Below are 16,914 nucleotides of genomic sequence, written 5' to 3'. Positions count from 1 at the left end.
AATTGGTACCCACGAATATATTATGAATCCACAGTGCAACAATAAACTGCTATATATAGACTGCTTGGTTGGAAATCAAGTTCATATCTGAACACAGTCTAATTTCATTGCTGCTTTCTGTTTCAGAAAACTTCTGTTACATACACTGTATTTGTTGCGTTTCCTTTCAGGTTTCTCCTTCTAAATAATTTTTAACTGACAGTGCATTCATATAGGTAACCAAATGTTATGTTACAGTCAAAATTGTAATTTGAAAATTTAACAGGAACCTTGAGAAAATATGATTAATTCAATATCAAATATCCCTACACAATCCTCCATGTTATTTACTCTAGTTAAACTTACAAGTTCATCTTCAGTCACTAAGTAGAAGGAGGATTGGCTCTGCTGGAATTCCAACATATTCTGACTACATTCTGGCCATACATGAACAATATGTGAAAAGTTTTTAAACCTTGTATTATGTAGTATAAAAGTCATGTGACAGCCTAATATGGAGGGTAATAATCTTCCAAATTTTCCTCTGAGTAGATGTTTACAGCCTACTATCAAACTCTCACAAATCAGCTGAAAAAAATAATTAAAAATACACACAACCAAAAACATAAAAGGGACTTGACTTCAAAACAATACTATTTATGGTATAAGAAATATATAACTCATATCATGTTGAATCAAATCAACTGAAGAAAGGCTAAAATGATATGTTTTTTCATCAATGTCAAATTCTCTGTTTGTAACTCTTAAACAATAAGGAGCAAATATAAAGAAAAATATTACTCAATCACCACTGCATATACAACAAAATATGATACAGAAAAAACTTTCCAATCTCCAATTATTTATGGTTAATCATCCATATTCTTAACCTCTGTAACTATTGGCAGATATCAATTTTTATGGATTTCAGGGTATATAACAACCACTAATTAGTACCAGGAAAATAATGAATCCCCAGTATTCATTTATCTATACATTACATTGCATTCTGCTTCAGACTGTACAGGATGAACCATGTGAACAAAATCCTGTATGTAAGCTTTGAGAACTTGGTGGATGTATGTTCCCTCTATACCTGACAGGAGTCTACCCATAGGTAAGGACTGGAGAATATCTGAGGCTTTCAGTACAACGTCAAAATCACTATCTGTAAAACAAAAGAATGTCCTTCCAGCTAAAGCATACCAATTAAATTTTTTGACTACTTATTTAATAAATAGAATTCATAATTTTTACGTCTTGCAGACTTTTAACTTTATCAGTTTTTGAGAAACCCATACATCATGAAATTTCATTTCTTGAATGCTACTTTTAAAATAAGATTTCTTTGGAATTTACATGATAGATATTTTTTTTTAAACTTTATCTCTAAAAGTTGAATTTACAAGAGTAGCTATAAAATTAAATATTTTGTCAATACTTAGTATTACCTGAGTTTTCTTTTGTTTCCATAGAATTCCTTAAAACATCCTCTATCTGTCCAAAAATGATCCATGAGAATGGCATCTTAGCAGAGAAAACCCTTCCATCTGCAGATGTTGTTTTCACAGTTATTTCCTGCAGTTCTTGTAGACGTGTTGGCGATACCATTGAAGAATACTTCAATTGGGTCAGTTCTGGATCATTCAAAATCTGTAACCAAATGTCAACTTCCCAATCTTGGGCATTAGAGTTTGCTAAAATGTCTAAATTTCTATTTGTATCCATAAAAGCAATGATACCAGCTAACACAGGTATGACCTTGGCCTCTAAACATTGAACAGCAAAGTTTCTACAAAATAAAAGATAATTTTTAACAAACATTCACTTACCCTTATAAAACAAATGTCCTGATTCTTACTTGAATTATTCTGATAGGAAAGTAAACAGCTATGTGTAGTTATTAACAATGCAATGTAAAGATATGTTCATATATTTGAAATGTTTACTCTCTTTTTTTATACCCCCACTTATTATTTGAGTGAAAGGCACTACATACATCAAACGAGAATATGTCCATAGTACAAGGATGCCCCACTAACACTATCATTTCCTATGTTCAGTGGACTGTGAAATTGGGGTCAAAACTCTAATTTGGCATTAAAATTAGAAAGATCATGTCACAGGAGACATATGTACTAAGTTTCAAGTTAATTGGGCTTAACTTCATCAAAAACTACCTTGACCCAAAACTTAAACCCAAATCTTTAACCTGAAGCAGGACAGACAGTCAAACAGACAGATGAAGGGACGGACGGACAGACTCACAGACTGAACCAGATGCTATGCAGGGCACAGCTTTATACGACAGCAAAGGTCAAACCCTGAACGTTTGGGGCTAGTATGAACACAGCATTCAAGCTGGATACAGCTCTGAATTTGGATTGTGATTAAATAGTTGACACAGCATAGGTTTCTGACACAGAATGAATGAAGTCTAATGAACTTAAACAATTTTTTTTGCTTTTGAGCAATTCACTATGCCGTTGAATATTAATCCTCTAAAAAAAAATTATTTGAAGAAATTCCGATTTAATTTCTGAAATCTGAAATGAGAAAAATTGAAACCCCCCCATTTTTTTTCTCACCTCCCCCTTTCCCCTATTCCAACAATGATCTCAATTAGAATTTCTAATGGAGTTTGCAACAATTACTACTCATTTAAATACATCATAAAATATCAAAATATAAAATGTCATAAATGGGGAATGTGTCCAAAGGGACACAGATGATGCCCCCGCTAGCATATAACGTTATAAAAGGACATAACTCAAGAACTGTAAAAGTAAAGCTGCCAAAAGTTGAACTTAAACTGAGTTTAGAGGTAATAAGCATTATATATACATTTCATTAAATTTAGTTGAGAAAAATTAAGTTAAGAAAACAGAAAAAAAAATTTTGCCATTTGTACAGGGGCATAACCCTAGAATGGTAATCAAAGTGCTTGTAATCACTGAATGGTAAAGACTGCTTTAATTTTCAGTTGGTAGTAAAGTGAATATTGCTTGTATATTGTATATATAGCATTGATCTAAGTTGATTCAACTAATATTCTGGACAAAGAAAGATAACTCCAATTTTCAAAGATTTCATAAAGCATTGGTTTTAGGTAATTCAACAACCATTCTGGACAAAGAAAGATAACTCCAATTTATTGTCTTGAAACTACAAAAATGCTTGTTTTTGGCCCTTTATTCCTAGACTGTTTGCCTCATACCCCACAAAATATATCCCAACTTTCTACTTATGGTATTAAACATTGTGGTTCAATTTCAGAACAATTGAAATACTTATACACACCTTTTTGTACTGACACTAGATAAATGCTTGTTTTGGGCCCCTTTGGACCTTAAGGACCATAACCCCCAAAATCAATCCCAAGCTTTCTTTTGTGGTTATAAACATTGTGTTAAAATTTTATTGATTTCTATTTACTAATACTAAAGTTATTATCCGGAAACCATCTGTCTTCGGACGACACTGACGACAACGACCTGATATCAATATACGGCCGCAAAAATTTTGAGGTCGTATAAAAACATAATGCCCATAAATGGGCCATTAAAAAGTTATAGCAGACAACAGAAAGTAGATAAGTACAGAGTTTATGTTCTGTTTGTATATCATATTTATTATCAGTAAATTAATTACTTTTATTTTTGAGAACTTTAATTGTTTACTTTCATTTTGACCTTATGTGATTGTACTTTCACTTTCACTTTAAAGTTACTTTCACTTTCACTTTCACTTTTACTTTGTTGATATCCTGTTTCCTGTTTTGAATTGTGAACCACAATGACATTGGACCAATGTTAATCTTTATCTAGCGAGTAGCTTTACCATCCGTTTATGGCAAACCACTATGTAAGTTAAATATTTATTACTAAGGTTTATATTTTGTATGTGCATATTTATTTTTGATGCAAATAAGTTAATTATGAAGTTCTAGAGCAAAGTATTTACATACATTTTTCCTATGATATTTTGAGTAAGGAACCCCGTCTGAGCTATATTTCTAGTGTTTCTGTTCAAGCATTTGTCAAGTTTGAATATTTCATAACACATTCATTTATTTAATTTGATTTTGAAGTTGTTAAAAGCTGTTTTTTGTATCTACTAAACTTGCTCAACTATGTCAATTTTAAGCTAGAAAACTACACTTTTATTGTTGTATTTTTGGTTCAATATAATAGCCTTTCCAAATATTATATGGTATTTTCATTCTTGTTGCAGCTTTTTACCTGCATACACAGTTGTCTTTATGAATAAACTTTAATATGAGCAACGGTGTTTATGGTTATCTATCTGCTGAGCACCTCTGCGGAATAGTAAAAAGATAGTGTAAATTTATGTCTGAAACGCGTGAGAAGCGTGACCGCAAGTTTACACCTAAAGGACAAACCATGTTTGACGACCAGAGTAACGAACTGCGCGAAAAATGTGAGAAGATTTGGTCTAAAATCGAAGATCTTATGATAATTGTTCCTTCTAGCAACACATTAGAAACATTAAGACAGTTAAATACAGATATTGACAGTCGCTATAAAAACTTTTGTCGTCGGTCCGAAGAATACAAAAGTTTCATAACAAGAGCTGATACAAATGAATCACAACAGTTGATAAGCGATTATAATGAATATTTTGTGACGTGTGTTGCAACATACAGAAAAGTGAACTCTGAAATTAAGAAAAAGAAAGCTGACTTAGTTGAACAATTATCACAAGTAAGTAGTTCAAATGGAAGTTCAAAAGCAAGTAGTAAGCGGGCAAAGGCAGAAGCCGAGAAAGTGAGACTGGAATTTGTTAGAAAAGAAGGCGAACTTATGAAACAAAAAGCAGCCATTGAAGCTGACATAAACATTGTAAAACAGGAGAGTAAAGTCGCAGCAGCTGAAACTGAGGTGCGTATACTTGAACAAGGTGATCAAGAACAGGATATAATTTCTGAAGTGTGCGAAAAGAAGGATGACATTAGTAAATATGTCCATAATGTGCATTTTCAAGAACCAGTTGCATCATGGTTAAATCAACAACCAAACATTCCTGTGGTTGCTTCATCTGCTTCTCAGGCCTTTAGTGCAGCTGTAAGTGTTCCTCAAATTCCGAATATTGTAAATACAGTTTTCACATCACTATCTAGTCAACCAAACATTCAACCATCTTTATCACAATATCCTGTACAGACAAACTCTACTTCTACAAATTCTCTACTACATGATGCCATGACAGACATAACTCGATTTATGTACAGAAAAGACTTTCTGCTGTCAAGATTCACAAACTTTGATGATAAACCGGAAGCATACGAATCATGGAGAGCATCATTCCAAAGTGTAACACGAGAGCTTGGCGTAACACCCTTTGAAGAAATGGATTTATTGGTCAAATGGTTGGGTACAGAATCTTCCAAATTTGCAAAAATCATCCGTGCTGCTAATGCTCATGATCCGCCTAGAGGTCTACAAAGAATATATGATCGTCTACAAGAAAGATACGGTAGGCCTGAAATGATTGAAAGCGCACTGAAACGTAAGTTAAATGCATTTCAAACAATTACAAACAAAGACTGTGTAAAACTATATGATCTTTTGGACATACTTACTGAAATTGAATCATCTATGTTAAATCCAAAGTACACAACACTGCTTAGCTACTACAATTCCTCCTCCGGTATAAATCCGATTGTTGCCAAGTTACCTTACTTTCTGCAAGAGAAATGGACTACTCGTGCTTCGTCTTACAAGAAGTCTCATGACATAGCTTTTCCTCCATTCAGTCTGTTTGTTAGTTATATTCGAGACATGTGTGAAATTCGTAATGATCCTGCCTTTTCATACAATAGTGTCAATTCAACTACGAATTCTAAACAACGTCCGTCAGTGATATCCAGGAGACTAGACGTTTCTTCCGAAAGTTCAGTTCGGTGCCCACTACACAAGGCAGGACATACCCTCAACGACTGTCGTGGATTCAGGAAATATCCAATACAAGATCGTCAGAAGTTTCTACGCGAAAAGAGAATTTGTTTTAAATGCTGTGAAACAAATGAACATTTCGCCTCCAACTGTACAGTTAATGTTAAATGTGCCGTATGTGGAAACAAACGTCATGCCACAGCAATGCATATAGACCGATATACTCAAAATCGCACACAAGCCGATAATCAAAAGCCTCTCACAGCTGATGGCGGGGAGCATAGTGAGGACAATGTAACTGTCAAATGTACCACTCTTTGTGGTGACATCCGGGTTGGTCGGTCCTGTGGAAAGACCGTTCTAGTAGATGTATACTTACCAAACGCCCCGGATAAGTCGATGAGAGTCTATGCTGCCATAGACGATCAAAGTAACCGCACTTTGATTACTCCAGAACTCTTTGATGACCTTGGAATTCAAGGACAACATGCACAATTTAACATGTCTTCGTGTAATGGTAATTCGACCATGAAGTGTCGAGTTGCTGACAGTATATGCGTTCGATCAATTGATGGAAAATCCACATTCGAATTACAAGACGTAATTGAATGCGATTCTATTCCCAGTGAATTACCGGAGATTGCGACTCCAGAAGTTGCATCTGCCTACTCACACCTTCATCGTATTTCATCATACTTACCTCCTCTTGATCCGAGCATCAAGGTTGAACTTTTGATTGGTCGAGATATACCTGAGATTCACCATGTGCAAGAACAAATTACTGGAGATAAAGGTGAACCTTTCGCTCAAAGATTAGCACTTGGATGGGTGGTAATAGGAGAAGTGTGCTTGGGCAAAGTACATGCTCCAAACAAAATCAGTGTGCGTAAAACTCATGTTCTCAACGATGGACGATGCACCACGTTCCCTCTTTGCGAGAACAACATAGAGATAAGTGATCTCAAAGATGACATTTTCATCAGGACAACAAATGACAACAAAGTAGGACTTTCTGTTGAAGATAGACAATTTCTTAGTTGGCACCTTCTTAGTTTGATGGATACTGATTTTAGAAAGGATGACACTGGTCATTGGTCAGCGCCATTGCCATTCAAACAACCAAAACCACCTATTCCAAACAACCGCTCACAAGCCTGGAAACGAGCACAGATACTTGACACTAGTTTGCGTAAGAATCAAACGAAACGTGAACATTTCATGACATTTATGGAGAAAGTGTTGAACAGCGGTGCAGCAGAAATTGCACCTAAAGTTATTTCAAGAGAATGTTGGTACCTTCCGCTTTTCGGGGTTTATCATCATAAAAAAACAGACCAAATTAGGGGAGTATTTGACTCGTCTGCAGTGTACGGAGATGTGTCGTTAAATAGTCTATTAATGTCAGGACCAGATCTTACAAATAACCTAGTTGGAATTCTTATGCGATTTCGTAAAAATGCTATTGCTATAACTGGAGACATTGAGCAAATGTTCTACCAGTTCAGAGTGTCAAATCATCACAGAGACTACCTTAGATTCTTTTGGTACCAGGATAATGACTTTTCTAAACCTCTCATCGAATATCGTATGACATCTCATGTGTTTGGTAACACGCCTTCACCTGCCGTGGCTTCTTACGGCCTTCGACAAGCTGTTGCAACTTCCGATGAAGACGTACGTGCTTTCGTATGTAATGATTTTTATGTGGACGATGGTCTCACTTCATTCACCAACAAAGAACAAGCCATCGATCTTGTTAAGAAAACTCAAAACGATTTAAAGACAAATGGACATATAAGATTTCACAAGATTGTGTCGAACGATATTGACGTCATGAAAGCTTTCCCCAGTGATGACCTAGGTAAAGACTTGAAACAGTTGGACTTGTGTTCAGATATATTACCTACTCAACAAAGTCTAGGTATAACATGGGATCTTCATTCCGATAATTTTGTGTTTCATGTAAATAATGATGTCAAACCTATAACACGAAGAGGACTCCTATCTTCAATAAACAGTTTGTTTGACCCTTTGGGTTTCGTATCACCTATTGTGATTAGCGGTAAAATTCTTCTCCGTGAAGTAGTTCCACCTGGAACTGACTGGGATGAACCGTTAAGTTCTGAACATGCTGATAGATGGAACCTTTGGCTTGAGTCTTTGAAATCTCTTGGCAATTTTGAAATTCCACGAATGATTACTCCTGAGTCAGTGTCGACAGCGCACCATCTTGAGATTCATATTTTTTGTGATGCTTCCGAACAAGCAATTTCTTCAGTAGCCTATTTGAAATCCGTTAATGAGACTGGAAATGCATCTTTAGGTTTTCTGATGGGGAAAACAAAACTAGCACCTCTGAAAGGTCACACAATTCCTAGATTGGAACTTTGTGCTGCTGTTCTTGGCGCTGAGTTAGGTGAAGTCATTTGCGACAACATGAAGCTTTTACCGGAGACTTGTCATTACTACACGGACAGTCAAGTTGTCCTAGGATATATTAGCAATACCAAAAGACGATTTTTCACTTACGTCACAAATCGTGTTGAAAAAATTCACAAAACGTCAAATCCGTCTCAGTGGTCCTACATATCAACTGATCAGAATCCAGCTGATGCCGGAACTAGATTTTCAAGCTCACCAGATATGATTCTTGTCACTAGATGGATAACAGGTCCGACATGTTTATCATCACATGATGTTATGATTGAAGACAAATCTTATCCGTTAGTAACACCAACTGAGGACAAGGAAATTCGTCCTTTAGTATTATCTAAGAAAACAGTTATTAGAAATCCAGAGATCGGTTGTCATCGTTTTACGAATTTTTCAAGTTTGAAAGCTCTCATTAGGGCAGTTTCTTTTTTGAGACATTTTGTACGTACTTGGAAATCAAAACGTTCTAGTCAAAAAGTGTCTGAAGACAAAGATAGTCCAAAATTTCAAAAGGAGACCGAATCTTTTATAATTAGTCAAATTCAGAATGAGATTTTTGAAAAGGAAATTTACAATTTGAACGAACACAAACCAATTTCAAAGGAACGCTCAATGTTGAAATTAGATCCGTTTGTTGATGAACACGGTGTGGTTAGAGTAGGAGGTAGACTCAAACATTCAGATTTGACACTTGGTGAGAAACATCCGATACTTATTCCTGGTAGTCATCACTTCGCCAAACTTATTGTCGTACATTATCACAAACAAATAAAACATCAAGGACGTCATTTAACGGAAGGCAGTATCAGAAGTGCAGGATTTTGGATAATTGGTCTTAAGCGCCTAGTTAACACTGTTATTTCCGAATGTGTATTGTGTCGTAGATTTCGTGGTAACCTTATGACTCAAAAAATGTCTGATTTACCGGAAGAACGACTGAAATCATGTCCACCTTTTACTTATGTTGGAGTAGATTGTTTTGGTCCTTGGGACATTGTAACTAGACGAACTCGTGGAGGAAGCGTCAACTCCAAACGATGGGCTGTACTATTTTCATGTATGTCATCTAGAGCTGTACACATTGAGGTTATTGAAGAGATGAGCACCTCATCTTTTATCAATGCGCTACGACGGTTCGTGTCATTAAGAGGCAAAGTTAAGGAATTCTTTTCCGACCGAGGGACAAATTTCGTTGGAGCAGCGAATGAACTTGGAATTCCTGCAATATGTGTGGAAGATAGAACTTTGAAAACCTTTCTTAACGAAAAAGGTACTGTTTGGAAGTTCAACACCCCATATTCGTCACATATGGGAGGCTCGTGGGAACGACTCATAGGTATTGCTCGTCGCATTATTGACTCTATTCTTTATGATGCAAGACACAACAAACTAACACACGAGGTTCTGTGCACCTTTATGGCGGAAACAACGGCCATCATGAACTCTCGTCCATTGATTCCAATTTCATCAGACCCTGATTCACCGTGTGTTTTGTCGCCAAATGCTCTGCTAACTACCAAAACCATTGACTGTGATGAAGATTTTAGTCATTTGAACATTCGAGATGTGTACACTACTCAATGGAAATTCGTTCAAGTATTAGCTGAACAGTTTTGGACTCAGTGGCGTTGCGAGTACTTACAAACGTTGCAATCTCGACGAAAATGGCAACAAACTCAGGAGAACATTAAAGAAGGTGATACCGTTATTCTCAAGGATGGTGATCAACACAGAAACCTTTGGCCAATAGGACTTATTGAACATATATTTCCTAGTAAAGACAATTTAGTTAGGAAGGTGTTAGTAAGAACAATCAGAGATGGACAAGTTCGTGTATATGTGCGACCAATCACACAAACGGTTCTTTTGTGTCGCAATGCATTGTAAAAGACTGATATTATTGAGTTTTTGTCTGTATTATTGACATTAGTTAGTTAAACTAATTTTTGAGGGTTTATATGTATTGAAGGTCATATTTTTCTTTTTATGAATGTGGTGATATTTTTCATATCAGACGGGGAGTGTTCTGTTTGTATATCATATTTATTATCAGTAAATTAATTACTTTTATTTTTGAGAACTTTAATTGTTTACTTTCATTTTGACCTTATGTGATTGTACTTTCACTTTCACTTTAAAGTTACTTTCACTTTCACTTTCACTTTTACTTTGTTGATATCCTGTTTCCTGTTTTGAATTGTGAACCACAATGACATTGGACCAATGTTAATCTTTATCTAGCGAGTAGCTTTACCATCCGTTTATGGCAAACCACTATGTAAGTTAAATATTTATTACTAAGGTTTATATTTTGTATGTGCATATTTATTTTTGATGCAAATAAGTTAATTATGAAGTTCTAGAGCAAAGTATTTACATACATTTTTCCTATGATATTTTGAGTAAGGAACCCCGTCTGAGCTATATTTCTAGTGTTTCTGTTCAAGCATTTGTCAAGTTTGAATATTTCATAACACATTCATTTATTTAATTTGATTTTGAAGTTGTTAAAAGCTGTTTTTTGTATCTACTAAACTTGCTCAACTATGTCAATTTTAAGCTAGAAAACTACACTTTTATTGTTGTATTTTTGGTTCAATATAATAGCCTTTCCAAATATTATATGGTATTTTCATTCTTGTTGCAGCTTTTTACCTGCATACACAGTTGTCTTTATGAATAAACTTTAATATGAGCAACGGTGTTTATGGTTATCTATCTGCTGAGCACCTCTGCGGAATAGCTTACCAATATTTAGCTAGATGAAAAATATCAAGAAATTTTAATCTGCTGCTGCTGACAAAAATCAATGATTTCTCATTTGTATGTGAATTTTGGTACTAAATGCAACTTATAGCAACTTTGGCTATTTTTATTTATTCAGGAAGCTTGAGAACCATGGGAGGATTTGTCAATTAAAATCGGAATCAAGCATAGTACCTCACCATGTAACGCATAATAACTAGAATACAAATACTTTTTGTAAAAAATATCATGAAGCTCTGGGTTTCTTAATCATAAAACTATCACAGTAATAAGAGTACAAAATTTGTGCTTTAAAAATAAATACAGTATTTTGATTGGTTGATTACAACTATCATGCTAGACCACAAGGCCAGATTTGTAGTCCTGAGAAAAATATCAAATACAGGTACAAATCCACCAACCTGAATGTACCAGCTCTATTCAAGTTTTCTGGTTTAGTAGCCTCGGTAGTTAACCAGTTTCTGTTTTGTCTCCCAATACCGGTATTCTGTTCTTTTTCTTTAAGAATACCTGTCATATGTTTTGCTATTCCTGACAGTACTGTCATTTGACCTGAAATAAAAACATAAGAATTAAATCCTTACACATGCTTGACAAGGAATATGCTTTTATAACTTTCTTTATCTCACAGTTATAATGAGGCCTTCAACGCAAATGTGAAACAAAAGATACCCCAAGACAGTCTCCATCAGGTTTAAACAGATTCTTTGCTAGATGGGGATAACTCTACACCTGTGCATAACTCCACAAATGTGCAATGTGGATAACTGAGACTACACCAGTGCGATATGGATAACTCCACAAATGTGCAATGTGGATAACTCTCAGCAGTGGAATGTGGATAACTCCACAAATCTGCATTGTGAATAACTCTACACCAGTGCATTGGAGACTGACACATGCAAGTTATATCTTTCACTCTATTGTTTGGTTATATTTCTTTAACTGTTTTCAATTCAAATGTTATTGACACCTTTGTTTATATTAAAAAAAATTTAAGAAAGAATTTGTCCCTAGTACACAGATGACACACTCACACTATCATTTTCTTTGATCAGTGGACCATGAAATTCGGTAAAAACTCTAATTTGACATTAAAATTAGAATGATAATATCATAGGGAACATGTGAACATGTGTACTAAGTTTCAATTTGATTGGACTTCAATTTCATCAAAAACTACCTTGACCAAAGACTGTTAACCTAAATCTGGACAGACAGATGACCAAAAAGCATTAAATTCATATGCCAAGATGAGGTACAAAAAACACAACACAAGTTATACAGAACAGCAACCTTGCATCAATTACAAGAACAGATGATTAAGACCAGGCCAGGATAACATTTTTAAATGAATTCCAAATGCTATTTTAAATTAAGATTATATATACCTTCTTCAACCTGCATCCAGTTTAGTATAATCTTAAGTCTGTCTACAGCTCTAGTTTCATCGGACTTTGGATCTTTTACATTTCCCAAGGCAGGTTGTATACATTTCTTAATCAAATAACTAATTTCAAACTGTTTCTTTGTTTCTGCTTTTTCTTCTATATGTATGTCCATTAAATCTATTTCTTCATTTGTTTCCATTGTTTCAATGTCTCTGTCCTCATGGTCTATCTCTATTTCCATATCGACCTCAGGTCTGTCCTTGGTTACATCTAACAAGGCACTGACAGATTTACCAGACATTTCTGCAACTGATGGAATATCTTTAGGAGCAGGATGAATATCATCAATGTGAACTGAGTGCCATTTACCACACTGAAATAAATAAAAATCACTGTAATAAGTTATCCACACTGAAGTAAATAAATCACAATGTAATAAATAAACAACACTGTAATCAATAAACCACAATGTAATAAATAAACAACACTGTAATAAGTTATCCACACTGAAGTAAATAAATCACAATGTAATAAATAAACAACACTGCAATCAATAAACCACACCCTATTGATTAAAGCAATGAAATAGAAGAAATAAAATTAAATGAATTAAATAAACCCTGATTGGAACATTGAAACAAACAAACCACACTGAAATAAAAACAAATCCGGGACAAAAAGTGAAACTGTGAGCTATTATTCACTGATAATATCCCCGCCCCAACTGAATTTTAATGGTGTAAAAATATGAAAGTCTTCAGTACATATGAAGTTGTTGAGTGATGAATCTGATAATGCATCACAAGGTATATCTGACCTATATAAACCATGAAATCAAATTTCAGAAATCTGTATGATGGTAAGTTCCTGAGAAAGATGCTATGAAAAATATTCATGGGACGGATTGACAGACTGACAGACAGACAAAAGAAAAACAGTAAACTCTCAATTTTTTTTAAGAGGTGGTATAAAGCGGGGTATAAAAACCCCACTGAAATAAACACAAACTGGGGATTTATATAAATAAAAATTCAAAAAGAAAGCAAATTTTATCAAGTGTTTAAGTTTCCTTGATTTCACGAGTGTATGAATATGAACACCAGTGAGGCAGTCTTAGCTATACTTTGAGATTTATACATTTCTTAATTAATATGTTGTAATTCTTCATTTGTCGTGTAACTTACCTGAAATCCAGTAAAGCATCCTCCAGCTATACCTGGGAGTTGTATAAGGAGGACAACATGGATATGAGCCACTCTGTGATGGATCTGCTGCAGTTCATCCTGTAAAGTGTTTCTAGCACATGCTATCAAGTCTCCATTCTGGTCACCACTATCACATTGTATAATCAATAACATATCATCTGAAGTAGTCTGGTCCAAGAATGACCTATCAAAATATCATGAAGTTTCCATTGTATTAAAATCAACAGATATTTCTAATACAGACAACCTCATTACAACTGAATTTCTTGTTAAAAGCCTCTAATATCAAGGTTTTACTACACTAAACTTATTATAACATTATCCTCAATCCATTTAATAAAAATGAGGTCAAGGTCAGTTCAACCAACCCTGATATACAGTTGTGTACACCTTACAATTAATGTCTTTACCAAATAAATTCTACTGAGAAATAGACCTTACCACAAAACCAATATTAACCAATGAACCATGAAATGATGTATAGGTCAGACAAACAGACATGTTCACCTTACAACCATCTCAAACAAAATATATAGTTTATCTACTGCTTAAAGAATCCTGGAAATTAGGTCATGGTCAGGTTAACTTAACTGTATATAGAAACTACAATATGATATTCCTGTTAATAGGTATATGAAGATGTGGTATGAGTGCAAATGAGACCTCCACCCAAGTCAAAATTTATAAAAGTTAACCATTATAGGTCAAAGTACAGTCTTTTACACGGAGCCTTGGCTCACACTGAACAACAAGCTATATAAGTTTGGTTCAAATTGACCTACTGGGTAAATATAAGACCAGTAAATTTAACAGTACTAGTATATATAGGACTCATACTTGATTTGTCTACTGAATTGTTGTTCTGTGTCAAAGGATTGAAGATTCAGTAAAACTATATTCTTCCTCAGAATAGGTAGAAATCTACACAAAATATTAAGATCTGCTATGGACAGCAACTTGGAATTGGTTGTTATCTGAAATAATATAAAACTTACTCAATTAAGGTTACTTATAACAGATAACTAGAGAGTGAATGGGTGATTTCACAAATTTTGAAGTACACAAGGAAATACATATAACATATGAATATTACATACTAAGCAGGATAAAGAAATTAAACAACTTGTAGTTAGAATTAAAAGTGTACTGAATGAACAAAATATTGTAAAATATCTTTAATATTTTGGACTATTAATTGCCGTTGCTCAAAATTCAAAATCTGTCATACATGTATGGTTTAAAAAAAATAGTATATTATTGCCACTGAGATTTTAGCTTGATAAAAAGTTTGATATAAATAGGAGTGGGGAGTCAACGAATTATTTTTTGTGAAAGTAAATCCAGAAAAGCACTTCAAGAGGCATGAAATTTATAAAAGTGTTGTTTTAATTTTTAAATAATCTATGAACTAGCTGTGATTAACTGCCAATACTCTCAAATCTGTACTTAAGTTCCTTTTTGTTATGGGGACATATTAATACCCTGCAATATCCAATCTGTTTGTGTGTGAGTTGTTTTTTGCTTTGTATCACTCTGATGAGTTAAGGGGCTTTCGGGTATATATTTATTTATTTTTTCAATATAAGATTTCACTATTTTTTTCTATAAATAAACTTTATATTTTGGCTCTCAATAATGACGACTTCAATATGTATATTAAAGAAATTTATCCTGCTGAACTTACTTTAAATAAAGCTAATACTAACAATGACCACTGTCCTTTCCTTGATCTTGATATCTATATCACTTACGGAAAGCTGAATACTAAAATTTATGATAAAAGAGATGATTTTTCATTTCCTATCGTTAATTATCCATTTTTAGATGGTGACGTTCCCTTGTCACCATCTTACGGTGTTTATATATCTCAACTTGTACGATTCGCTCGTGTATTTAACAATGTTTTAGATTTTAACGAGAGAAATTTATGTATTACTGAAAAATTATTACACCAGGGTTTTGGATATCACAAACTAGTCAAAACATTTACTAAATTTTATCATCGGTATAAGGACATCATTCGTAAATATAGCTCAACATGCAGACTTCTTATACGTTCAGGTATTTCACATCCAATTTTTATGGTAATATTCTTTATAAAGCACAAAGGTGTCAGTATTCACCTCAAAAACTAACAAAACCTTTGAATAGACTTATTAAGAAGGGATATAGTTACGATACTGTTGTCAGGTCATTAAAGATTGCATATTTTGGCGTTAATATTGATTCACTTATAGGGTCTTTGCATCGGAACTAAACACATTTATTCAAAAACCAGTTGTTGGCATGACATGGGTTATGTTCTTCTCATATATGTTATGAAAGTATGATACTAAACCCCTAACGGGAAGGATTGTGCCTGATGTTCATATGATGAAATCATAATCTTTTAGTCAGTTTAATTGAAGTCTGGAGCTGGCATGTCAGTTAACTGCTAGTAGTCTGTTGTTATTTATGTATTATTGTCATTTTGTTTATTTTCTTTGGTTACATCTTCTGACATCAGACTTGGACATCTCTTGAACTGAATTTTAATGTGCGTATTGTTATGCGTTTACTTTTCTACATTGGCTAGAGGTATAGGGGGAGGGTTGAGATCTCACAAACATGTTTAACCCCGCCGCATTTTTGCGCCTGTCCCAAGTCAGGAGCCTCTGGCCTTTGTTAGTCTTGTATTATTTTAATTTTAGTTTCTTGTGTACAATTTGGAAATTAGTATGGCGTTCATTATCACTGAACTAGTATATATTTGTTTAGGGGCCAGCTGAAGGACGCCTCGGGGTGCGGGAATTTCTCGCTACATTGAATACCTGTTGGTGACCTTCTGCTGTTGTTTTTTTCTATGGTCGGGTTGTTGTCTCTTTGGCACATTCCCCATTTCCATTCTCAATTTTATCTATCCTATACTTATTGGAAAAACAAAACAAAAAAAATATGGGGTCACTGTTCATTTAAGCTCACAATCCGCCTTCGAAAGCATCAAGCAATTTTGTGAATGTACTTTTTTCTGTTGAACTATTATGAGAAAAAGCCTGTGTTGTTCACCTTAGGAGAAAAAGCCTGTGTTGTTCACCTTGGTCTATGTGCATATTAATCAAAAGACACAGATGGATTCATGACAAAATTGTGTTTTGGTGTTGGTGATGTGTTTGTATTTTTTACTTTATTGAACAATCTTGCTGCTTATAAGTATCTATATCTATAATGAAATTAGTCAAGATGACT

At 34.4% G+C, this 16,914-nt stretch overlaps 2 protein-coding genes across 2 annotated transcripts in view; one reads left to right on the top strand and one right to left on the bottom strand.

Moving 5' to 3' along the window:
* LOC139525343 (E3 ubiquitin-protein ligase rnf213-alpha-like) overlaps positions 1 to 16,914 on the bottom strand; it is a 163,452-nt gene that overhangs the window by 36,207 nt on the left and 110,331 nt on the right. Inside the window, exons 63-69 of the mRNA XM_071320553.1 lie at positions 14,527 to 14,663; positions 13,669 to 13,873; positions 12,485 to 12,857; positions 11,495 to 11,645; positions 1,431 to 1,771; positions 981 to 1,147; positions 346 to 567 (exon numbers count right to left, since the gene is read on the bottom strand). Coding sequence (XP_071176654.1) covers positions 346 to 567; positions 981 to 1,147; positions 1,431 to 1,771; positions 11,495 to 11,645; positions 12,485 to 12,857; positions 13,669 to 13,873; positions 14,527 to 14,663 — 1,596 coding nt within the window. The remainder of the gene's footprint in view (positions 1 to 345; positions 568 to 980; positions 1,148 to 1,430; positions 1,772 to 11,494; positions 11,646 to 12,484; positions 12,858 to 13,668; positions 13,874 to 14,526; positions 14,664 to 16,914) is intronic.
* Positions 3,736 to 10,214, top strand: LOC139522574 (uncharacterized). The gene is made up of 2 exons (XM_071316041.1): positions 3,736 to 3,843; positions 4,213 to 10,214. Exon 2 carries the CDS (start codon positions 4,329 to 4,331, stop codon positions 10,212 to 10,214), a length of 5,886 nt encoding a protein of 1,961 aa, XP_071172142.1. The 5' UTR covers positions 3,736 to 3,843; positions 4,213 to 4,328.

The sequence above is a fragment of the Mytilus edulis genome, chromosome 5 (genome assembly GCF_963676685.1).
Source record: "Mytilus edulis chromosome 5, xbMytEdul2.2, whole genome shotgun sequence".
In the NCBI taxonomy this organism is placed as follows: Eukaryota; Metazoa; Mollusca; class Bivalvia; order Mytilida; family Mytilidae; genus Mytilus; species Mytilus edulis.
This window is presented reverse-complemented; position numbering and strand designations above follow the sequence as displayed.

What these genes read in the sequence shown, in the direction of transcription:
- LOC139522574 (XM_071316041.1), top strand. Translation starts at nt 4,329, where the DNA reads ATGTCTGAAACGCGTGAGAAGCGTGACCGCAAGTTTACACCTAAAGGA.